Source organism: Rousettus aegyptiacus, unplaced genomic scaffold (assembly GCF_014176215.1).
Source record: "Rousettus aegyptiacus isolate mRouAeg1 unplaced genomic scaffold, mRouAeg1.p scaffold_m13_p_3, whole genome shotgun sequence".
Lineage (NCBI taxonomy): Eukaryota > Metazoa > Chordata > Mammalia > Chiroptera > Pteropodidae > Rousettus > Rousettus aegyptiacus.
In genome coordinates this window covers 100,864,667-100,889,850 of record NW_023416306.1, presented here as the reverse complement: position 1 = coordinate 100,889,850, position 25,184 = coordinate 100,864,667, and the positions used below count along the sequence as shown (strand labels likewise).

The 25,184-nt window shown below is 35.2% G+C and overlaps 1 protein-coding gene across 3 annotated transcripts in view; it reads right to left on the bottom strand.

Annotated features, from left to right (window-relative positions):
* Positions 1-2,714: 2,714 nt before the first annotated feature.
* The window catches only part of PRKD1 (protein kinase D1), a 272,127-nt gene continuing 249,657 nt past the window's right edge, over positions 2,715-25,184 (bottom strand). For all 3 annotated transcript variants that reach the window (XM_036218275.1, XM_016123597.2, XM_036218274.1), the window contains 5 exons: positions 23,994-24,155; positions 23,344-23,442; positions 22,119-22,386; positions 4,030-4,115; positions 2,715-3,227 (listed from right to left, as the gene is read on the bottom strand). In XM_036218275.1, the coding sequence (XP_036074168.1) occupies positions 3,009-3,227; positions 4,030-4,115; positions 22,119-22,386; positions 23,344-23,442; positions 23,994-24,155 (834 nt within the window). In that variant the 3' untranslated portion in view covers positions 2,715-3,008. The remainder of the gene's footprint in view (positions 3,228-4,029; positions 4,116-22,118; positions 22,387-23,343; positions 23,443-23,993; positions 24,156-25,184) is intronic.

The following is a 25,184-nucleotide window of genomic DNA, read 5'->3' as shown; positions in this document are numbered from 1 at the left end:
AAACTTAACATTGACTGAGTAATAGATGTCGAGAGGAGATAGATGGTTTTCTTATTCTCATTGTAGTACTTACTTTACACATACGATACAATCACTGCCCATATACTTCTCAACATAGTTTCTATTCACTAATGGCAAAGATCATCTTTTTCTTAAGGATAATGAGCATATCAAAATTATTACTCATCCCAGTATTTTTCTCAGTCCTGTCCTCTTACTCAGGCCAAAGGCAAGAGTAGTGTTCTGGTGGTTCAGGATATATAGAGTCTGGTGGCGATTTTTATGCATCTGAGTGAGCTATTAATATCATTATTTAAGGAATGTTGCCTCTATGACAATGACAGAGAACACATCCTCCCTAAAATATGCTTGTCATTTCTCTTGTTCTGTCAGAATCAGAAGATACTTCTATATCAAGAATGTTCATCTATCTCTTGGATTAAATGTAGACTGCTGACCTGCCCATGTCATTTAATAGTACGATATACCACCAATGTAAATTCTGGACAACTCTACCGATGGTGTGTAGCTGATATGGACCAAAAAAACAAACAAAAAAAACCCCAAAAAACCCAAAAACAAAACAAAAAAAAAACAGCATGACTTTTAGTGGCCCACTTTTTTCTGGACATTGACAGTTGCTTTCTTTTTTCTGTCCTTAGTGACACTGCATGGTAGGTTGTGTCAACAGCAATGCCACACAAGGGTCCTTCTGACAGGGCTGCTCTGTAGCAGATTTATGCTCGTTACAAATTGCTGGAATAGTTGGCAAGGCTGTTCCACAGGCAGAAATCATTCTCTGTTCATAGTATTTTTACTGTTCCTACTTCATTCTTAAACTTACTCCTTCTCTTCGCTTCTTTAATATTTCTCCATTTAATTCTACCTTTGAACATTCCTTTCCAATTTTCCTTTTATTCTGACTGAAGCTTCTAGATTAATACTTCTCAGGTTTGTGTCCTAAGATCATACATATTCTTTTTCATTCTATTCCCAAGGGTCTGTCATTCTATTCAACATATTGTGGGCTTTTGACTTCCAAGTCTGTACTTTCTCAACTCCAGAATTCTTCCCTAAACTTCAGATACATATCTGTATATCTTCAGGATATCTCAAACTTGGTGTTCTGTAGAAACTTCATATTCAACATGTTCGAACATGACCTTATCCTAAGGCTATAATGACTTTAGATTAATAGTTCCATCAATCATTCAAGCCAAAACCCAGAATTCATTCTGGACTCCTTTAAATTCCACATTCAATCGGTCACCAAGGCCCATTGAGTCCATCTATTAACATCTCTTATATGTATCTCTTAATCTACCTTCCTATTTATTACTGCTTTATTTAGTTTAAGTCTTTATCATCCCACATGTGTTAATATAATAGTTAAGCTGGAGTTTTGGCTTCAATCCAGACTCTGTCTTGCTGGCAGTTAACTTGTTGATGTTGCTTACTTTTCTGCTTAAAAAGTGTGAATGGTGTCCCGAGACTGGCACAGAATAAATTTCGAATCCCTCAGAATAAGAATAATAATACAAATTGGTGAGTAACTATTGGGAAATCAACTATTCCCCCCCCCATTTCTCAAAGTGTAATATTACTTGTAGTCTTAACATACTTAATAGTCTATTATCTCACAAAATCTGTAAAATTCTTCCAGTCATTACAATTTTTTGTTATACAGTAACAGTAATACATAATTCGTTGTCATCTTTCTATAAAGAAACACGGCCCACGTTATCTACATTACCTACTCCACACACCTAAAATCTATTAAATCTTCTCTTCCTCAGGCTACAGAACTTCACTTCAGTTGCCTTTCTCTTTAGGAATTATTTTCCAGTCTTTATATGTTTTTGTAGTTCATTCAGAACCTTCTAATTAGATAAAATAGAAACTCGAGCTATTATTCTAATACATCCCTGGCTTATACTGACTAAATCAGGAAACTACATTGAGACTGCTATTTGCAATATTCTTACTTATGCCTCTAAGTATCCTGTTTGGATTTGGTCATTTCTCTCTTTGAAAGCTTTCTTTTCTTTTTTGAAACTAGGTGACATGCAAGATGGAAAGGTTTCACTACACTTGAAAACATATTTTATGCCTTCAGAGTAGATAAAGCTAAATTCTAGACTATCAGAATTTTTCTCCATTTTGAGCAGATATCTCTGCTCCTAATTGGCCTGAACACACTAGTGTGAACTATAAATGAAAATAATTCAGTCAGAGGAACATATATTTTGACAAGAATATTTATTTGTTATTATTGAAAAATACACAAAGGCAAAATGTTGCTTAGTTGCTGATTTTCCATAGTACAGCACGGTATTGTAAGAAATGGGGAAATATACCTGCTATATATGGCAGTTTACATTTCTAAGGCATTTAGGCTGAAGAGTAGTAGGTGTGCCAAGGAGTATTTACTTGAGTTTAAATATACTGAGGCACACCAGGCAGGTTAAGGATTTGAAACTATAAAGTTAAATGCTCATGCATTTGTGACTTAAAATTGTATATCCCTTCCCCCATCCTCCATTGTTCATTTTTCCACATGAGTTTTGGAGTTGTTCATAGAACACTGGTAATAATCTACTCTTCAAGAGTTTGCTTATAATGACAACACCGATGGGATGCACAGAACAAAACTATTTCATGGACAGGTTCTGTAGGCTCTTACCAAATTGAGGCTCCAGTAAGAAAAACATCAATTTGCAAAGGCACAGTGGAGACAGGTTTAATGCATTAAATATAACATGAATCATTCACAATAACAAGTTTAGTGTTTCAGGGAACTTTTGTTAATACAACACAGTTGGTCACACAAAATAGAAATGCTTCTGTTGATTTGTCTTGGCATCTCAGATACATCAACAGTGCTAACAGTTTAACAGCTTTGTTCTCATCTGACAGAAAATAATGGCAGTTCTGCAAGGCAAATGTTAAACCTGACCGTATGTATTTATTAATTCCACAGTGTTTTGACAGATTATAGGGGATGGAACTCAGAGGATGCTGACACGCTCACTAAGGGCTTTCATCTCTGTTTCTTCAGTCTCGGTACTGTCACTGTGACTAGCACTTGGGTTGATCAGGTGTGTGGGGTACTGCAGCCCCTGCTCGCCGGCGTACTGCTCCCACCTCAAGTCATCGCTTTCATGGGTGATGTAGCGTTCCCCGATTTTGCATTCCAGCTCTCGTAAATCTAACCAGGTCTGATAATCCTATGAAGAAATTCCAAAATATTACCATAGAGATGATTAAAACTCATGAAAACACTGTTTCATATGCTGCCAGTTCCCACAACCGATGAGTTACCCTTTTCCCTTCCACTGTAACAGTACTGTGTCTTCCATTAGGCACCCTAAAGTTGACAGCATCAGCACCAAAGATTTTCTATTTGCCTAAACTCTGCAAATGCACACTGTTTATATGGTGGGCAATAAATGTTTGCAGTAGAGGAATTAAAAATCTTGGTATTCCTTTGAGATTTAATGACTACAAAAAATCCTTCAGTATTTCAGAGTGCCATTTTTGTAAACTTTAAGTTCAATGTGAAAATAATAATATTTAAAAGAAAGCAAACACTCATGCATATACTTTATATTTGCCATGCATTTGTTCCATGAATATTAGTCAAGGCTTTAAAAATATGATTGCAAATGAATACAGTATATGAGCAGATAGGTATCTACTTGGACATTTATCATGAGTGTAAATATAGATGCATCTGAAAGCTGGTGCTTAGAGCTTTGTTATAACTCTTAGATTTTTTCATTTGTTTGTTTTTGGTTTTGTGTGTGCAAGAGTGTGTGTGTGTGTGTTTGTGAGTGTATGGTGTTTCTCCCCTTTCAACTTTTCCTGGCAGAGAGGTTTAGAAACACTAAATTTTTATTAATCCAAATAAACTGATGTTAGAATTATAGTTTAAAAATAAAAAAAATATATATTTTTACATACACTCTCAAGATCTTACAAATAATTAGAAGCTCATCTGACAGAAAATATCCAATAATTAATTTTTACCTGTAGCCAAGGGTGACTCAAAGTCTTATCCACGCTATAGCGCTTTCTCATTTTTACTTGCAGCAAATTATTGATAAGATCAATGGCTGAAAAAAATTTAAATTATTGGTAAAAATAAATGACAAATATGAAACATATAATTCATGTATAGTTTATTTCACAGTTATTAACGATAACGAGCACTGGAACCTGATGAAAATTTGTCTTGAGAATTCTAAAACCTTGGCTTTCATTTTATTTTCAGTGCTGAAACATGAAACTGGAAACAATTGTGGAGGAAGACGTTTGAGTCTATTGTAAGTGTGAGTATGATCTGAATTTCTTGGTTTAGTCTTTAAGATATGTTTCTAAAGCAGAAATTTTATTTTAAAATACACCATTTAAATATATCTTACACTAATGGCAGGATAAAAATAATTTCAAAGAGAAAGCATTTACTAATTTTGTTATGTGCTTAAAGTTTGAACACACATAATGGGTTTCATAGTCTTGAATTAAAGGACAGACATCTGGATATTATATTTAAAAGGAAAAATATAAAGCATAATATGGGCCAGGACTCATGATAAACTCGTAACCTAAAAACCAATGGTCCACCAGGAAAATACTTTTGTCTCTTGCAATGTTAAAAAAAAAAAAAAAGTGAATTAATTCCTCAACTTCCCCAACTGACAAGTCCTGAAACAGGTGACTTTGACTCTATTGTTTGGTCTACATCAGCCTGTATGGACCTGAAAAAACAGACTGTCACAAGAGTTCAGAGGCCACCTGGAACAAAGATCACTTCATTCAATCAGAATGAATCAGAATCCTTCTCATTATCAGGCAAGAGAAATGACTGCTACAGTCTTTTGGTAATCTAGAATTGTGTCCCTCTCATACTAATATTCCAGTGTTTGCCTGCATGAAAGGGCTGTAGAATCAACACCTAAGAATTCTTTGATTGGAGAAAATAAACGTAATAGCACACATTTAAATGCCGTCTAGCCTATACACCCTTGCCTTAACTGGGATACCTTAGGAAACACAGTAGTTAGTACAATTTCAAATTCCAAACGTGTGTTCTCTTGGAGCTTTTGAAAGTATAGTTCTCTGGGTGAACTGTGTATTGGGCATGTGCTTTAAAACATCCATTCACATGATTTACTCACTGGTGAGTAAAGTGCACCTTCCATTCTTGCTGCTGTGAAGTCACAGAGCAAAAATGGAGGATGAGGGGTGAAGGGGGAGCCTATGTGCTACTGTAAGCATGCCACGGCACTGCACTTCCCCAGACACTGCAGGGAATAAATACATGTTATTAATTCACTCATTCTGCTTTGAATTCTATAATTAGGAAGGTAGGAGTACAGTAACTCAACAAAAGGTCTGGTCTGTGCCCAAATGGGCCCCAACAGTGAACCATACAGCCTAATGGGGAGGGAAATACTGCCAGAGGGGAAAGTAGAAGTGTTTGAAGAAAATGGAATTTGTGAAGGTGAAAAAACTGTTCCACTGAATGAAGCATACAACCACAAGTCTGACTATAGGCACCGTGCCCATGTGACCTGAATAAGCTCAGCAAAGTAATGACGAGTACCTCCAAGAGAAAATAGTTTAGGATCCAAAGAGAGAATTAGAGGGAATACGTTTATGTGTGTGTGTAAATATGTGTTTGTGTACAGTTGTGTATGTACAAATATATTTTCTGGCTCTTGCAGCAGAAAACAGAAATAATTACTATTAAATGTTGGAACCTGGAGTTAAGTGTTGGGAACCTGGCGTTACTGAGAAAATAGGTGCATCATTAGTGTTTGAAAGTTCCATTTACCTGTCACTGTTTCTGGAACTCTTAAAGCGTTCTTTTTATTAATTAAGTCTAACACAATCCAGCATTAAATATACCCTGTGAATGTCTTTCATTAAACACATTCTAAAAAGAAATTCTAAAGTATTTTTTTTTTACACTGTTTTCTTTATTGGCAGTGTTCCTCACCTGTATGTATCAATCACTCATTCATCTGTTCATTCGCCAAATCTTCCCTAAGGAGTTACTGTTGGCAATTATTTACAGAATTAAAAAAAAAATAATCTGGCCTCCTGAAAAGCTCCCAATCTAGTTGCAAAGGCAAAATATACGTGTGCATGCACACGTGCAATGACAAAATGCACTATTTTAAATCTTTGACCTTTAATTAATATCCTACTCAAAGGAAAAAAATGTGCTCTTTAGTATTCCTGAAATATAACTAGTTAGGGTCCTAGCGGCTATTTCCAGCGGTCTGATCTCTTTCTATGTCAATTGTATCTCATGATACTGATGACAAAAATTCTTTTCTCCTACATTGTGTCCAAAGTTGTCTTTTTATAACGTATCCACATTAATCCCATTTATGTTCTAGATGCAATGGAAAACTTGACTCTATTCTGTATGACAGTTCCTCAAATCTTGGTGACAGTGATTCACCTTAACCTCACCTTCGGTTGTCCTCCAGATGCCCACGTCTTCCTGTGCACCCTTATTTTAAAATTCACTAGCTGATTTTCAATGTCCCTGTTCATTATTGACCAGAATTTTCCTCAAAATTAACTGCCAGCAAAATTAACTTGAACATAAAGACATTATTCATATGGCCTATGATTTAGGGTTTTCCTTTTCAAAAATGGTACATTCTTATTTTTAGGTAGTCCTCATAATTCTGTGACAGTACTTATTATTTTAATCTCCATTTTATATAATAGGAAAAACTGAGGCTTCAAAGGTTATGTAACTTGGTTGAAATCGGAAAGCATCTAGGTAACAGAGGTGAGGTTGAAATGGGGGCTGCCTCGAAGCCCATACTCTTAAACACTATGGCATACAGTAGCCAGGTCATTGCACTGACTTATTATTATTAACTAATGAGAACGTCAAAAATTAATTTAAAAACATTTCCAATAATGAACATTAAATTCTTTTTAGTTATGCTTTTACCATACTTTTATGTATTTAAATGCATGAATATATATACATACACATACACACACATATATGGATATATATATTATTTACATGCAGGGATATATATGTATATATGTATATATGTATATCTCTGTGACTTTAGCTCAACATGTCAGCAAATACAATTCTCAATGTGATGTAATCTCCTCCTATCATAGGGGTTATTTCTCTTGGTTTTTCACAACGTCCAAACTGACTAACCTATTTGCTATGCATTAATCAAGTTATTAGGAACCTTTTTTTCAGAAGAAGGCTTAAATATAGGGTCTCATGACTCTATCACAGATCATATTCCCAACTGTCATGCCTATTAATTATTCTTTGAATAGGCTGACTACCAAGCAATGTTTCCTCCTAGGAGTTACCCATCCAGTCCATAAGTTATCATCTTCAATTGTGGGAGACTTTTGCAAATGTTTTATTATGATCAAGGCACATCAATCTTTGGTATTTTTCATTCTAATAGTCTGCCAATCCTTTTTAAGAAAAAAATACAATGATTCTAGAATAATAGATTCTATATAAACCAATATTGAGTAATATTGACTTTTAGTCATTTACTTCTAAATACCAGGATTTGTTTTCTCAGTGTTTGCAAACTATTCAATCACGAATTCTAGGATTTTGTCAAGGATAAATGTTGTTTTTCGCTGAATGATTTCAGAATCTGTCCTTCCTCCTTTCAGAAATTCAGAAACTCTGGCCTGTGTTAAGTATCCTGGCATCTCTCTCATTTTATCTACGATTTTTTTTTTTTTTTTTTAATTACAATGGTTCTAAGAGCTCCTCTGTTAGCTTCTTCAATATGCAGCATGTCCAGTATGGTACCTCATAGTTGCCATCGAGTTTTCTCTTTTGATCTCTCCATTCCCCTCAGGTCCAGCTCCCCACAGAGAACACCCATGTGTGTGTAAAGGATCCGCCCCAAGGCAGTGGAGAGCCAGTAGCACAGGAGCAAAAGGACTAGTAAAACTGGAGTAGCCACAGCAGTCCCAGAAGCGAGCTGACAAAGACGTCCAAATGGGGTCTCAATTCCATTTCCGAAATGCAAATCAAGAGTCAGAATTTGGATCTAGAGGGAATGTGGCAAGGCATGCCTTTCAAACTGTGGCATTGGGAAGAGGGAAAGGGAGTAACAATGGGAAAGACAGATACAAAGTCGGGCCATTCTGCGAATTTCTCTGAAAAGTAAAGCAAAGGAGAATGGGAGCATGGCCTGGCAGTGGGAAACAGGAAGTAAAGGAGAGGACTGCAGCAGAATAGGCAGTCAGAAGGAAAAGTTGCATATGCTGGCACAGCAGCTCAACAGGATGCTAGTGCCTGGGGGAGGGGAGAGGAATGCAGAAGCTCTTGGTTCCCTGGAGCTTCACAAGGTTCTGGAGCCCATGAGGGAGGGATATTTGGAGAAGCAGAAAACAACTCAGAAATTCCTGGTACCCTGTACGTCCTTCCACAGATATAGCAAAATGTATATATCCAAATACCTGCCTTTCATGAGGTGAGGATTATTGCAACACAGTGCTGGTTTCTTTGCAGTTTGGGGGCACTAAGCAGATGTCATTTTAAACAGCTGGGGTTGGACTAGGGCCAAAGTGTGCAGAAAATGAGAATTTTCTATTCATTTGGGTTATACTTTTTGTTTCACACCTCCTCCCCTTATTGTCTGTTTGAATACTTTCGCCCCCTCTCTCTCTGAAGAAAATAGGAGCAAAATAGGCAGTGGCTGGTTCCTCCTTTCTCTTTGCAGAAAGTATGATGGCAACTTTTTCATAGAATGGTAGAATTATTTTCTGATTGTACCTGCCCATTTAGTCTGGGAGTTAGCCTTTTTAATATTATTCTGAGAGTTCTTTCTGTCCTCTTATTCATCTTTAAACTCAATCCCTTCATTCCATATTATTTATAAAGAGTTTTAAGCCCAAGCTCTCTAAACACCTCAGATGTTCATATTGGGCCAATGTGGTTATTCTTTCCTTTTTCCTCCTTATTGAAATATTTTAAACAATTGTACAGTTCAAACTTTTCATTTTTAAAGAATCCTGTATCCCTCATGAGCAAAAAATTTTGTGCTTTCTAAAATATCTCCAGCCATGGATGGATTCACACTAATGTTTCCTATAAATTAAGAAGAAAAAAAAATCTGTTTTTTGAAGTTTAAGTTTCTTTTTTTGCTACAGTAAATTCTTGGCTAATACAGTTACTTTCTCCCTAACTTCCTGTATAGCAATTTCTCTCATTGCCCCCTCAGTTGAGAGACTGAAATGTCAGAAAAGTGAAGAGAAAATTTTATCAGACATTTTCTTTTACCAAAATGAGTCCTTTAGCAGATGTTGGGATAGCTGAAGATCTATGTAGCCTGTTTTCCAGGTCCATAAGTATATCTGAATGAAATTAAAATTAAAAGGTATATGCAGGCACTAAAGGGCTTTACATTTTAATATGAAATGTTCCATCACAGTGTCATTTTTACAGATTCCACTTTCTTCTGGTATCAAAATACTGAATTATTATTGAAATTGTGGAAGTACCACATGTATGGATACAACCGATGCTGTGTCTGTAGAAGATTCGTTTGTATGTATCATTGCTATGGCTAAAATAAATGACATCCAAAGCTTGGAGAAAATCCTCCAACAAGAAGAGAACTGGATATATTTGAATATATAATAGGTCCCTTAGGTCACACCTCTCAGTCATCTTCCATGTCTCATCTTTTACTATTTGAGTACATGCCTGGCTACCCCCATTTTCCCTACTGAATTTTAGTTCCTTTAAGGTCACACAGATTGCGTATTCACTTTTGCATATAAGTTTCATAAATATTTAAAATAAAATTTATCATTTAATGCATTAGAAAAATGCTTGCTAAATATAAATAGCACTTGGTAGATTGAATACATTAGTTAGAAATTTAAATAGCCATTTTCCCTGCTCAAAGTTTTAATATCCACATTATGTGCACATGGTTTGTGTATTTTGGCTAAAAATATCACAACTCTACAAAATGTAACAGATCATAGCATCAGTGACTTCTATGAGAAAATCAGAATAAAGCTGAGAGTATCTGCAATACAGAACATGTTTGTTTTACAGTGTTTATTTTATAGAAGAGAAATCACCTGTGAAACCCCCTAAGGCTGACCTGTTTTGTCCAAACATAGTACTTTTTATTTTTTCATACTGTCTTGTGTCCACACAAGAATTATCCAGGGACAAATTTTCCAATTAGAAACCAGATAAGAACTATCACTCTAGTGAAGAAGCCATCATCTATCAACTACTGAGTTCTCTGCCTTCTATTTTCTTCCTTTTCCATTCTACATCACTGCCCATCACAGTATAGTGCCCAGTACTTTTGTTGTTGGTTTGCTTCATGCTGATGGTAAGTTGTATGTTTATTTTAAAAATCGTTTTGCAACGCTTCACATTCCAACTCTCAACCTAGCAAGTAGTTGCCCGGCAACACTAATTGGGACACTCCTCTCAGGGGCTGAAACCAGAGGCTGCCTGCAGCAAACAACGCCACTGGACTTCATCGTCCCAGTAGTTCCTGAGCCAATTCCTACCATCCAATGAAATGCAAGACCATGAGAGACTCAAGTTGATGTCTTTTCAGTTCTTTCCTCAGTAGGAAGCTGTTCTGTCAACAGTTACTCCTTTGCTTTACATTCAATTTCATTGCCTTTTGAAGACCAGCACCACAATTCTGGAAATCCTAAATTGTTTAAAAACAGCATACAGCAGCTCCCAACCGATGCCAAATTGATTCAAAATTTAAAGTAAAAATCAAAATATATTTATATTATTCTAATGATGTTTGGGGTGGATTTTTCTTTCATTTTCACAGTACATTGATGTCATCTGAAGAGGTTTTTGTTTTTTTTAAATGCTGATACTCAAGTCAAAGGTTAAGTGAAAATCTTAAGTGAAAATCTTTAGGGGAGGCATCGTTATTTCAGAATTGCCTCAGACGTTTCTAATATGTGCAGTTAGGGTTGAGAATGATTGTGCTAAGCCGTGCTCTTCAAACTTTCACAGGCATATGGATAATGCCAGGATCTTAAAGTGAAGATTCTGATTCCGTAGTTCAGGGGTGGGATCTGAGTGTCTGTATTTTATTGCCTCTTAAGTGGAGTCTTAGACCACATTTTGGGTAGCAAGGGGCTAGGGCTTTGAGAATATTCAATGTCATTAATAACTGATTTAATATTGTCCAAAGGTCCCCTGAGTAGATGGATGTAAACACAGAAAGGTATCATAGAGAAAGGTATTGGTCCTCAGCCCCATCTTGTTTAGTATTCTGGAATGAAGACATAGAAGGATTTCAGGATAGCTTCTGCTCAGAAGATAGCAACAGAAAGAAAGAGCAAACAAGTTCCATTTCACAAATAAGTTCCAAAACAACTATGGTCTGGAGCTATGGGGCATACTGGTAAGATAACATTTAACAGGAACAAATTAAACTAAATCTTCTTTTTAGGTCCCACTTCCCCACCCCTTGAAAGAGGTCTAAATATTGAACTAGAAAACCTGGCTTATCAACAAATGCATGAGAAATAACTCATTGCTCTAAATCCATAGTAAACTCAACATGAATCTACTAATTGTCCCCAAATCGATTGTTATTTTATCTCATGCTGAAAGAAATGTGTTCTCTATAATAAGGAGAGTAGTGACATTACTTTACTCTTAGACTCATTAAACCTTGAGTCTGAGCAGTTTTGAGGCTTGATTAAAACAACGACAACAACGACAACAACAACAACAAACATAAACAAAGAAGGGAGTGTTTGGACTAGTGAACAGGAGGCTGAAGGAAAAACTGCCCAGGAAAAGAGAAGGCTCAAGGTGATATGATGGTGATATGATGGCTGCTTTCAAACCTCTGAGATAAGCATTTATTTGGAAAAAGGACTGCGCTAGTTCTACCAGTGAGTATAAACGGAGACATTTGGCTCATTGTGCTAGGTTCAAGTTAAGAAGAAACAGGGCTCTTCATGAAATTGTGTATTTTCTATTACTGGAGCAATTTAAGAATATTCTGTATAACAGGTTCGTGGATTGGTACCGCAAAGCAGTATAGGGATTAGATAAGATTTTTCACATCCTTTATTTTGAAATATTATTCTGTGTTGTCATTGTGGAAGAAAGCAAACGTACAGAATGTTTAAACTTTGTTGTTCCTCTACCCTGACATCTCTACGTATATTCAGATGTCATATTTGAACTCAACTATGATATATCTTCGGAAATGAAATTTTAATTTTATAATTGGTATATATAGAAAACATTTCAATTTGGGGGGTAAATAAATAGCCAATTTTTGAGCACTTATGATGCCAATGTTCTTGCTAAACTTCTTTGATCAGTTTCTCTCTACAAATTATTTGTTAGAGAAAATCTCATTAATTATATTTTATTTGCTATCAAAATAAACTATTATGTCTTCCCTGTGGGAGATATTTTCAGACATTTACTCATTTGGAGTCTAAAATATGAAATATACATATATACATATATATATTTAAAAATTCATTCTACTACTAGATATTATTTAAATCATTGTATGTCTTTGGCTCATAATTTTTAAGTTCCTCATCACTGAACAAAATGCACATTCTTTTTTAAAAATTAAACACAAATAATTCCTGAATTTCAAGTAGAGATCTTTCAAAACGCTAAACCCCAGTGAAAGTTCTGACACACATAATTCACTTTAGTTTATCAACTGTGATAGAATTTCCTGGCACCCAGTCAAGCATTTTTAAGCAGTTCACTGGCTAGTCCCCTCGAATCTCCTCCATGCTGTTATGTCTGACAGTGGTGCTAATATGTTGACAAATCAATCTATTCATTAATATTCAGCAGGCTTGCTAGTTCTGCAAGGCTCATAAGCTGTTACAAACACAGTTTAATTATTAAAATGACAATTGTCTTTCTTTTGTTTCTCATACCATTGGATTTCTGGGTTTCATCTATCTGAGACTTATTTTCAATGAGGTTATTTTTTGTTTTGAACAATATGGAGTGAAAGAGGGACCTACAGCTGGTTTCTTTTCATGGCAAAGTGCTACTTCCAACTTAAGTGTTTAGTGTTCTGGAACACTGTTGGATTTTGAAAACATACCATGTGGTAATGGTGCTAGGCTTTTATTTAGCTTTGCTTTGTGTTTGTACTGGCTGTATTTTTCATCTCCAATTTCTGGGGGAAAAACACATTTGTGACCAATTTTATTTGAATTTACCACATTGAATGGCAAAACTGCTTTCAAAATAAAATTTAGATGCTTTGATAAATTTCTTGGTGTATTATCATAGCCATTCTATGCCTAAAGATGCCATATATTCTATACTGTACATAAATGTCAGCAGAGGATTAAGACCAACTGGAAGAATAACTTATAAGCTGTGCTGATCAGGGAAACAAGAGGCAGAAATACTACTATTGAGACTGTGGAAGCGCATGAGTGGGAAAAAAAAAAAAAAACCTGTGTCACTGGTGCTGGTGCATCATCACAATCTGTAACTTTGAACTAAAGACAAGCTACAGGATTAATGCAAGGGCATTTTCTTTCTTTTCCCTTTTTTTATACATGGTATGTCAAGGCTTCGTGTCTGATCTTAATTCTTGATAATACAAACTAACCATGTGGCTCTGAAGCTGAGCAGTAACATCACAGCAGGTGACTTGAGAATAGGTGCTTCCTCAGACTTCACCTGTGAACACAGAAAATGATCTCTGTCTGCAGGGGTCGGGGCTCATTGTGAGACAATTTCCGAGGTTGCCTCTGTGTTGATTACTGCCTGCTTGCCTCCCTAATGGCATATAAAGGAATATCAAAACTCAGAAGGAAAAAACAGTAATTTCTCAGGTGATCTTCATGGTCTATTACTAACCTTCCTCAAATTTACCATGTGTCTCTAATTGAACACATCAATTCAATTTGATGATGGAAATGAACTTTTATTCTAACAAATGCGTTCTCATCGCTGTAGATTTGTCATCATTCTCCTAGTAAGATGACTTGCACTGAAGCAAATTATATCTCACTTTACCAGCTATTCAATCCACGTCACTTGGTTATCTGTGCCACTTCCTTTCTTCCTCTAAGGATAAGTTCTTGGGAAAATAAGGCCTGTATAATAAAGTCATACATAAAAAAGAAAATTTAAGAGATGTATTATGATCTTGAGCAACTAAAGAAATGTAGGAAAAGAGAAATCATTTGACTTTCCCACTTGAAAATTCTCCTTTGTGTGTGCGTAGATAGGTTTAGAGATTTAAGATTACGCCTTCTTCATCTGCTCAGGCGCGATGCAAGGACCAATGTTATAGAAAAGGAAATATAACCCGCTAGCTCTTCGGCGAATAGCATTCATATATAGAATATTATATTTCTTAATTGTATGTTTAAAAATCTAGACAACTTTTAGACTAGGCATGAAAGAATTAGTTATACAAAAGGTTGTACTCCATTAATTCCTGAAGCCTTCTTTCTTTCTATGTACTTTAGATCATTCTTATGACTTTCTTAATAAAAGTATCATGTACCTGGTAAAAGGATCGAAACAATCAGGAAGAAGGGTTCAAAATAAAAAATAAAAAGATCTCATCTCATTATTAAACCTGCTCTCCAGGGATGACCCCTTTTAATTATTTAAAACAATTTCTTGTGATTACCTCTATACCTTTAAATAATAAACACAGTATCTTTTATGTTTGATTCAGTAACTTTAAACCAGTGCTGCTCAAAGAGTGGTTTGTGGATTCATATCAGCATGTTAACTGTTTATTGGTTTGTGATGAAATAAGTAAAGAAAGTGAGAGTAAGTCTTTGGAAATTTTTATAGCATTTTGACATTGCTGTAACACTTTTATTATATTTTGTTATATGTTTGAAAATTAAAATAAAATAAAATTGGTCCTTTATCCAGATAGTTTGAAAAGAACTACCTGAAAAAAGTAAGACAAAAAACTGATTCCCTCTCCTTAAGAAAAATGAATCATTTCATTTCAGTTTTCTCTATCTTATTGTCCTCTTCGTTCTCTCAAGTTAGTTATATTGATGTAGTGGCCACCCTTGTAGAACAATGCCTGATACACAATATAGGATACATATATGTGTGTGTACACACACACACACATACACACACATGTGCTGATATTTACTCAAAAGTATTAACTCATGATTAAATCATGTATTAAATCTTACAGGCAAATGTGTATAACTCAGTCCATTCACCTGGGAAGAACCCCATGTGAACTCTGGAAGTTAGGACTCATATAGCTGTCCTGACCAATTCTCTGACCACTCCCACTTATAATCTGTCAGGCACTGGGCTAGCACTTCATGGAAGTTTTCTGACGGAAAGCCTGTTTTGTAGAAGAAATTGTTTGAAATTTTCGGTTCAGTATACTTCAAGGTAGTATGAAAAGGAAAAGGGTCTAATGGGATAGCTGGAAGAGGAAGAGAAATATGGTCAATTATAGGTATGAACAAGATTATTTACATTTTTATAATTAAAATCATGTTGCCTATGGTCAGTATAATTTTGTGATAAATTTATTTATAATAGTTAGTATTCAGGTCTACAATTCCACTATCACATTGTATGATTTAATAGGAGAACTTCCCATGTCCATGAAATTGCATCTGCTTAACTTGTATCTTATTAGCTAATTACAAATGTTAAGTATAATTTAGATGATGATGATGATGATGATGATGATGATTATGACACATTACTGAGGCTAAATGTATAAACAGTTTATGCAGTTACATAGAATCCTAAACAAATTTTGAGCTCTGCTTTGCTTATGAAAAACTTTATTATTTACTTTTAAAAATTCAATGATTCATGAGTTAAAAACTAAAATAAAATTAACAAGCAATATGTGGAATAACATATATAACTATTGTTAAATGAAGAACTATAGGATTGTAATACATATTCTCCCATAGCCTATAACTTATAATGTCAAATTTCTAAATCTATGCCTGTTCAAAGGAGAATTTTCAAGTGTTAAAAGGATTCTTTTTCTACATTTCTTTAATTGCTTGAAATCATGACACATATGTTAGTTATTTCTTTATTGTTCAACTTTTTGTATTTCCTGGAGTTTATATATTTTTTCTTCTTTCTGCTTGACAAAAGCAGCATGTGCTTCTTCTTTTTCCCTTGCTATTTTCATGGCAATCTCTATTGAATACATTCGACGTTTTGAACAAATTACGTGCTCTGACATTAAATATCTGATAAAGAAGATGATGTGAATGCAAAAAAAAAAGTGTTACTAATGAGAGAGGAATTTTATAATTTATCTATTTGAATACTAAGAATTCAGTTTAAATTTTTTTTAGAGCATGTTCAGTTGTTAGGCCTTCCAGAGGTTCCTGAATATAACTTTAAATAATTCCTTCCTAATGAACCAAGGCCCTCGAGCAGTGTTTTTCAAAGTGTGATCCATGTTTTTCTTACATTTCCAGCTCAAGATGGCAGTTTATGAGAGTAGAGCCTAAGAATCTCTATTTTAAACTAGTTCCTCCAAAGTTTAAACATGCCTGCTATAGATCAAGAGCTAGAAATGACTGGTTGTTTAAAATGAGCCATAATCAAGAAGGTTCTTTGGCAAAATTATTAGAAATCTTCTATCTTGCAAACATGCCTATATTCTGTCTATTAGCTAGTTTTTCCATTTCCCATTACTAAGCTCTATACCCCGGTACCTACTTTTTAAGTCATTCTTAAATCATAGCCTGAGTCTTGGTTGCAATTTTCTGTTTGTTTTTGTTTTTGTTTTTGTGATGTCCACCAGGGATTTACCCTTATGATGTACTAGATGCAACAAACGTAAAGGATAACATGGCCTCTCTTGTTCTTTCAGAACTCTTAAAACTGCAATGAAAGGGAGGGTATATATTGGAAGATATAATTTCCTTAGTTTTATCTGGTTAGCTAAAAAATGTTTACATGATAATGGGTTTCCCTTCCCATAAGATAAAGTAAATTTGCCAAACCAAGTAAATATTTAAGGAACTGAGAAAGATCACAGCATGGATATGCTGAGGGCTAACCTTAGCTTAGTATGAGATAAAACTGGTGTTGAGAGTGAGGCCCTGTTTAATTACTTAAGGGAAGTAATGAATAAATTGGATGATGTCAAATGAAAATCCAGATAAGTTGCAGTGATGAAATGATACAAAGTGGGACACATGACACAACCTGAGAATGAGGTGGAATATTTCTCAACTTCCCCTCCACGATAACCTACCTAGTCTCTTCTTGTGCCCCTATCTGTAATCATGTAATTCATTTCAGAGTGTTTTATTGTACACATTCATTCTTATTTAGTTACATATGTATGACTATATATAATGGAAGTACTTAGTTTTATATTACTATATAGAACTAATGAAATATGTGTTTAGTTACATATGTAAGCTTATATAATTGTAGTTATATATGTGTGTGTGGTATATATAACTAAATGCAAATATACAGATAGACATATAGATCACATAAAGTGATTGGGAAATATAAAGTGTTCAATATATTTAAGCTAATATAGTAATGTCAGTCTATTTGTTGAACGCTTTCCTGTGCAATCTCATTTAATACTTAACATAACCCAGTAAGTTAGGAATTTGTATCACCATATTTCAGACAATAAAACTGAGACTTAAGAGAATAAGGAACTTGGATGAGGTCCCCCAGACTCTAAGTGGAAAAACTCTCAACTCAGGTCTTTATCACAACATGACCCCGTTTCCCTGGATTTTTGGACATTATTAAAAATTGTGTGGCTACTTCAGTTCTAAGCTAGTGAAGGCATATTACAACTTTAATATGATAGTATGGCTAAATTCACCAGAAGGTTAATCAAGAGACCATAAAAGCAGTGGATAAGAGCATCTACCTTGGAGTCAGCTGACAAGATTTGTAGCTGGGCCCAACCAGAGCAAGCTACTTAACCTAACCCTCTATGCCTACATTGTCTCCTCTTTAAAATGGAAACAATAACAATATCTACTCAAAGGTTCGGGATGATTAAATGAGTTCATATATGCAGTGTTTAAAGCAGTGCAAATGTAAAAGTGTTAGCTTTTATTATTTTCTTTCAAAATTTCATTTTACTATTTCTATTTTTATGTATAACATTTGCTAAGTTAACTTTTCCTCAAATTTTCTCTCAATTTTCAAATCATACCTTGATTCACAAAACGCCCTCCCCCCACCCCTCATCCCCCAAAACCTATTTTTATAATGGATATCTGTTAATGCTTTGGGGTTTGTTTTTAGCCTAGTATCTTTTCCCTGCAGGAGCTTCCTGCCTCTAACCTGGAGGGGCTCTCCATCTTCTACATGGCTAGTCAGAGCCAGGCTCCGTGGTGACTGCGTGATTGTTCCTAATGTATCACGAGATTGAAGCATAGCCATTTCTGAGACTCTATGGCTACTGAGAGATACTCTTCCATTCAGAGATCATGAACAATTAGTAGCATGTAAGCCTGGGGTTGCTATGGGATCACTCTCAACCACATGGAGGATCTACCTGAGAAGGAAGCCATCATACCATAAAGCTGAGCTGAGAGATGGGGAAATGTGACACTTTTCTCCCTCTCTCAGTCGACAGGATCCAGATAAATGAGGTTCACCTTTTGGACTTTCCTATTGTGTGAGTCAATAAATTATCTTCTGTCTGAGTTATTTAGAGATAGGTTTCTATTACTTGCACACACGAGTCCTAATTAATTCAGTGATAAACTATTAGTAAACATACCTCCAGAATGCCAGTACTAGGCTTATTATACTACCATAGCAAAAATAATTAATAAGTTTAAAATATTCCCTATAGGTTCCTAAATATCAAGCCATAAGAAATAAGCACCCTTCAGTGTGCAACAATGCACGGTGTATAGAATGAAGACAAATGGTTTCAAGTCCAAGCCCTACCACTGTGTGACCTTAGGTAAGTCACTTACCCTTTCTTGTTTCTAACACAGAGATTAAAACAAGTTACTTTTTAGGGGATTGTTGTGAGGATCAAATGGCACAATGACAGCTGGAGCACTCCAATGCATTGTATTATGTTGTATCAAGTCCGTGCCTACACTAATGGAAAAATATGATAAAAAAATTTTTTTCGTTCTGACAGATTTAGGTATGCTACAAAGACCTTACAGCTTTCTTTTTTCTTTTGCTTTTTTATGCCAACAACAGCAAATGAAAAAAAAAAAATACAAGTGTCCTGAAGAACACTTAGGAAATATCCGTATGCATATAATTTCTAAAATTATACAATCAATTTTTGGTTTTCCGCCAGAGCAATTGCTTAGCTGTGTTCCGCTGTTCTCCAAAATCCAAATCCTTGGCTCACCCTACACCTGCCTTTATAGATGCTTTTCACATCCTTTATCTCATTCAGTCTCTATTATCACCTCATTATGTAGGCAGAAATCATTACCCTGTTTTACAGATGAGGAACTGAAGCTCAAGAAGGGTAAGTGATGGCTAATTAGAACAGCAGATAGGACTATATCTCAAACTGCTTGACTGTTGATCTTTACCTTTGATTGAGGTGCCTAAATTTTTATTTCCATTTATCTGGATTCTTCGTGGTTCTGATATGGTTTAAAGTGTCCCGAGGTTGAAAATTTATCAATATTAGTTGTGATCATCTTTGCTAGATACTAGTTTGCTTGTATATTTATCAGATCCTCTGTGTTTAAAATTATTTGGTACCAGCAGCTCCTGTTATAACTTCTAATCAGGAAATTATTTGTTCTCCAATAATCCAGGCCTGTAACTACATCAGCTGGTATTATGACATAATTTAACTAACTTTTATGTTCAATATTAGTTCTGTTCATACACTAGCACAGGTAGCTCATTTGCCATTCACAGCCCTGATTTGCAAATAATACAACTCCTGTGACTCAAAGGCAAGAAAGGACCAGATGAAGATACTGAGAAGAAAGGCCAATTAATTCCCAAACTGATACCTGAGTCATTCGGAAAAGTGAGGGTTCTACCTGAGCTGGTCTCTACATCACTTTTTCTGAGTGGTAGGAAATTTCTAGTGCTTAGACATAGCTATAGGCAAGTAAAATGTATACTTCCTGATCAAATATATGTGGCTTTTGAATTATATGATGTAATTCCCTCTTTCTGAAATGCTCTTTTCCTTTCCATTCTTTTGTGACTGGCTTAAGTTTCATCTCCTCTGAAAATGCAATTCTGACTAGTCAAGTCCACAGTGAATTTTCCTCCTCTGATCTTGGATACACTGGTTTTATATCAAGCTAACAGTTCTGGTAAATAAATGACCATTTCCCCAAATTCACGTAACTCGTCTCCTCAATAAGCTTCGAAGTTCTTTGAAGGGTATTTTATGTTTTGTTCTTTACTTTCATGTCACTTACGATGTGTATGTTATGATTTCTCAACAACAGTTACTTGAGCTATGGATATCTATGTTTCTGGTCTTTATTACCAGTGATACTTTAACATTCATTTCTGACCTAAATAGTTTTTATCTACATACAAGGCTAGCACATTTCCATGATACCAGAGGACGCCATTTGGTCCACTACTTCAAGAAAAAAATTTTTTAAAGCAAAGGTTATTTTCCTAACATCCTGCTCCTGTATAGCAGGAAAACATCTGGCTTCAGAGATATTCCAGATCTGCACCGTAGTGATGACATCAAGTTATTTTATTGGATTTCTAGATTGAAATGATCAGATATAATGGTCAATCGTATTTAGAGGTAATGTTTCCTAAGATGGGTACTGGTCACACAGTTATTGGATAATTCCCTCTTTTATGCCTCCTAATAAAAATAAAATTACACTTCACCTTTGTGTCTGTTAAATTATCCTAAATATTTCATCAGTCCTTTAGCAACACGAAAGTTTTCTTGTAGGCCACAGATTCAAGATATATCCATCTAGCTGTCATTTACAACTAACTGAAGATGTTAAAAGTATTGCTGATAGTAACTCAAAGCCCTGATGATGGATGGTTCTTGCCATTTAATACTGATAGTAGTCTAAGAACTTATATTTCTTCTGTTTTCTATACCACCACGTGCAATAACATGTATCAAATAGATGTTAACCTATGAATGTAGTGAAAATCTGAACAAACTTAGAACTAGATGCAGTTTGAACACTAAATAAGAGGCAGAACTAGTAGTTTAAAAATGTGTGCTCATACTGTCTCTGGGTATAAATTCTGGCTCTGCCACTTACTACCTGTGTGATTTTGGCCTGTAGTATCACTTCTTTTGCCTCAGTGTTCTCACTTGACGTGTAGGTATAATAGTAAAACCTATCTTGCAGGATTTTTGCGACAATACTTCAAAGCACGTTCACTGAGGAACTTCTTCTCAAAGTGCTGAATGAGCCAATTTCTTTGCCCAGACTGCCCCTCCCACCACTTTTAAAACTATCTATCTCTATTCTTTTAAGAAGAAAGCATTTATTAAGAATTTAACTTTAAATAATGCAACACTGCCAAGGGTAATCTATCCTAAAAAAATCATTAGAGATACATATAAGAAATTATACATAAAGATTATCTAATACTGAACAAATACAAACAACCTAAATAAATACCATGGAAATGGCTAAATAAAATAATAACATGTTCTCATCCCACACAAAGGAAGTCAGTGCACAAAAGACTCGGTATACTAATATATGCAATCTGATCATTAAAATATCAACATTAAAAAGTTTTTGTGTCCATAATAGACTAAAATGCCTAGTACAAAAATAGGTATATTACTCTTAGTAATGATTAGGTATTACTACTACGTCAATGTATATTTATAAATTCTAAGAAAATATACCAAAATATTAACAATTTCTTTTTTTCATTTACCTCAATATGGATTTCTCGATTTCTCTATAATACATGCACATTTCATCAAAAGACATATTTGGTCTCCATTTCTTTATTTCTCAATCCATCTCAATCAACTTGTGCTCCTACTCCAATGGGCCATTTACAATAAGCATTTATCAATTTAGTAATTCACAATTGAAGTAATCATATAGTACTTAAGGATAAACCACCATTATTTTCAAATGGAAAATATTACCTTCATGAGAGATTTCCTTCCAGGGATTTGGTGGATACATGAAAGCCGCATTCTGAATTTGGTCGTGTATGTCTTCATCTTCATTAAATGGGAATGTGCCACTTAAGCTTACATAGATGATGACCCCAACAGACCACATGTCTAGAGAGCGATTATAGCCCTTATTCCTCAGAACCTCAGGAGCCAGGTAAGCCGGGGTACCCACTACTGATCTCCGGAAAGACTTCTCTCCAATGATCCGGGCAAAACCAAAATCACAAAGTTTCACCTGTTGACAATAACGTTTTACAGAAATGGTAAAGTACAAACTGCATGTCTGTATGTGTCTTGGCCCAGGTCTGCCAAAGACAACTATAATACTTTGCCTATATCGTATAGATTTCTCATGGTAGAAATAATAGCTGTTTTTCATTTTATGTACTTGAAAATAGTGGTTTATGTGATATAACAGTATGTTTTCATTCACAAAAATATCATCAAAAGATTTTCCCTTCTCTATAACCATACCCCTACAAAACACTCAGAAGATAAATATGAAAATATGTATGCTCAGAAGTGGGTAATATTGTTTTATAAGGCAGGCAAACATTATGCAAATCAGGGAGTGATGGACTTAACTCAAAGACTTATTATAAATAAAGGTTGAAGGAAAAACACAGGGCATGTTTTGTTATCCACAATAATTCTAAAAATTAGCTCTGTATGGGCATTCAGTCAGGACCTTAAGGTGTCAGGGAGGCAAGGCCGGATAGCCACGCTGGTTAGGTCACTTCAGATACAAGATTTCCCAGAGAGAGATCCAGTTATTTTTTATCCTCTGAGTTGAGGAAAAGAACCTTTTGCACTGTCCCAGAGAGCAACATTTAACCTTAATTTCCTGCCCAGCGTTAGAGAGCTGGTGGCATCCCTGGGCCTCTTAGGTGTTCTCGTTCTTGGGCCAGTGCTTTCAACATTGGCCGAAGGCTGCCAGTTCTGCAGGATCTGCACACAACAGAAGCCGAAAAGCAGAATGAGAAGGCTCAGTGTGCGTTATTGAGGCAGGCTGAACTGAGAAGCAAGCCAGAGTAAAGCCAGCCTCAAAATATAAAAAGGTAACAAATGGATGAAAACGAACATATAGAATTTGAAACAAATAAATGTTTTGAGGGAAAAGGTGACAGAATGCTGCAGTGGAGCCAGTGATGCTATCAGCTGGCTTTTTGCTGAGAGAGGCTTTTCTACTTGCCTGAGGGAAAGGATCAGCTGATGCTAGCAACACGTTTTCTGGTTTGAGGTCACAGTGAACGATATTTTTAAAGTGAAGATGCCGCAAAGCCACAAGTATCTACAAAGACGAAAATCATCAAAAAATTTTTAGTTTGGTCTATCTGTTTATTTCAAAATGTTTTCTACTAGGACATAAATTTAAAAGGCCAAGAAAAAACTCACAATGAACAGTTAAACTTCTTTATGTTTAAGATAGTGAAATAAGCTAGATTATTATAGCGGGTTTCTAAGGAAACGTTCATAAAAAAAAGGCACATTATAGTATTCATATAACAACCAAGAAGAGTATGGGTAACAAATTCAATATCTAACAGGGATACCCATCATTAAACATTTTCAAAGAACCAGGACTCAGCCACCGTGCACTTTAAAATTTCACAAGTAGTTTTACTACATGGGCCCGCATACACATCACTCTTTTAGTGTACTGGACTCTGGATACCATAGATATAAATTAGATAATACAATAAGCCACTGCAACCTTTTTGAGTGTAGTTTAGACTTTGGAGGTAGGGACTAAATAACAAGGCTAGGAAGCTGCAGATAAATAGCACTAACATTTGATATTAAATATTATCTTTTATTTTCTGTCTCTAATTGATTTCTTACCTGAGTAATTAAAAACTTCGTTATGTGCTCTGGCAACCTGCCCTTTTCACTTGACAAGATCATCTCCAGCATGTCTCCATGGAGTTTTTCCATAACAACAAACACTCTTTCAGGCGTCTCAAACATACACTCCAAATTTACAACACCAGGGTGATGAAGGTTCTATTAAAGATAAATAAAGCACTTGAAGAAAATGAGTTTTTTGATACTGTTTGGCAAGCTCACTGATTATACAAAACTGTTCAAGTTTAAAGCTATGGAGAAACCCACACTTCAGATTTTAACACCTCTAAATTCCACATGTGCTGCCTTATATTTTTGAAATTTTAATGTCTCTAAAAAATACATCTTTACTTTCTATGCATAGTGAAATTATTTTTTCTATGCTAAAAATCCAAGTTCCAGCACAGTGAATTGCAAATTATGTTTTAATTAGAATACCATATTGAGAAATCTGTAATTTCTGAGGATCATCTCCAATATTAACCATACTGTCCTAAACAAGCATATGAGGACACCGCTACACACTTGGCAGAAATTTAATGTAGAAAAAGATGAAATTTGTACATGTAGTGCATCTTGATGAATCACATTAGTCTGAACCTTTGGAAGTGCTCTGCTACTGGGGGATGCTGTAGTTTGTCATGGGAGCCTTTGTGTAGAGTGAAGATGCGCATGAAAACAGAAAAAAAAAAAAATCTTGAGCTTCTGCTTTGTCCAGGACACCATGCTATGTTGTAGTCCCGCACGGTTCTAAACCACTCAACAAATATTTCCACAATAAAGTAATGGCTAATAATGACAGGCTGCATTTGGCTTGACATGTTAATTGCCACATATGTCAAGTAAAATTACTTTTAATATTAGATGGGTCTTTGTAACAATGCTTAAGTTTGAATGTTGGTCTGGAATTATCAATGAAGCCTTTGATCATTTGACCTTTACCATTTTTTCTTCTGCACACAATAACAATCTTAATATTAAAAAAAGATTATATATTCCACTTATATTTCAATGAGAAATTGGAAAAATCACGAACGAAACTACCTAAAGAAAACAAACTAACTTAAATGTGCTAACAGCTGAACAAAGAAAAATAAATAAATAAACGTTTATTTTAGAAAAAGAAACCTAAAATGGCTCACTATTCTGACCTCACAGATGGATGCTGAGTGGTGAGCAGCAGAAGGG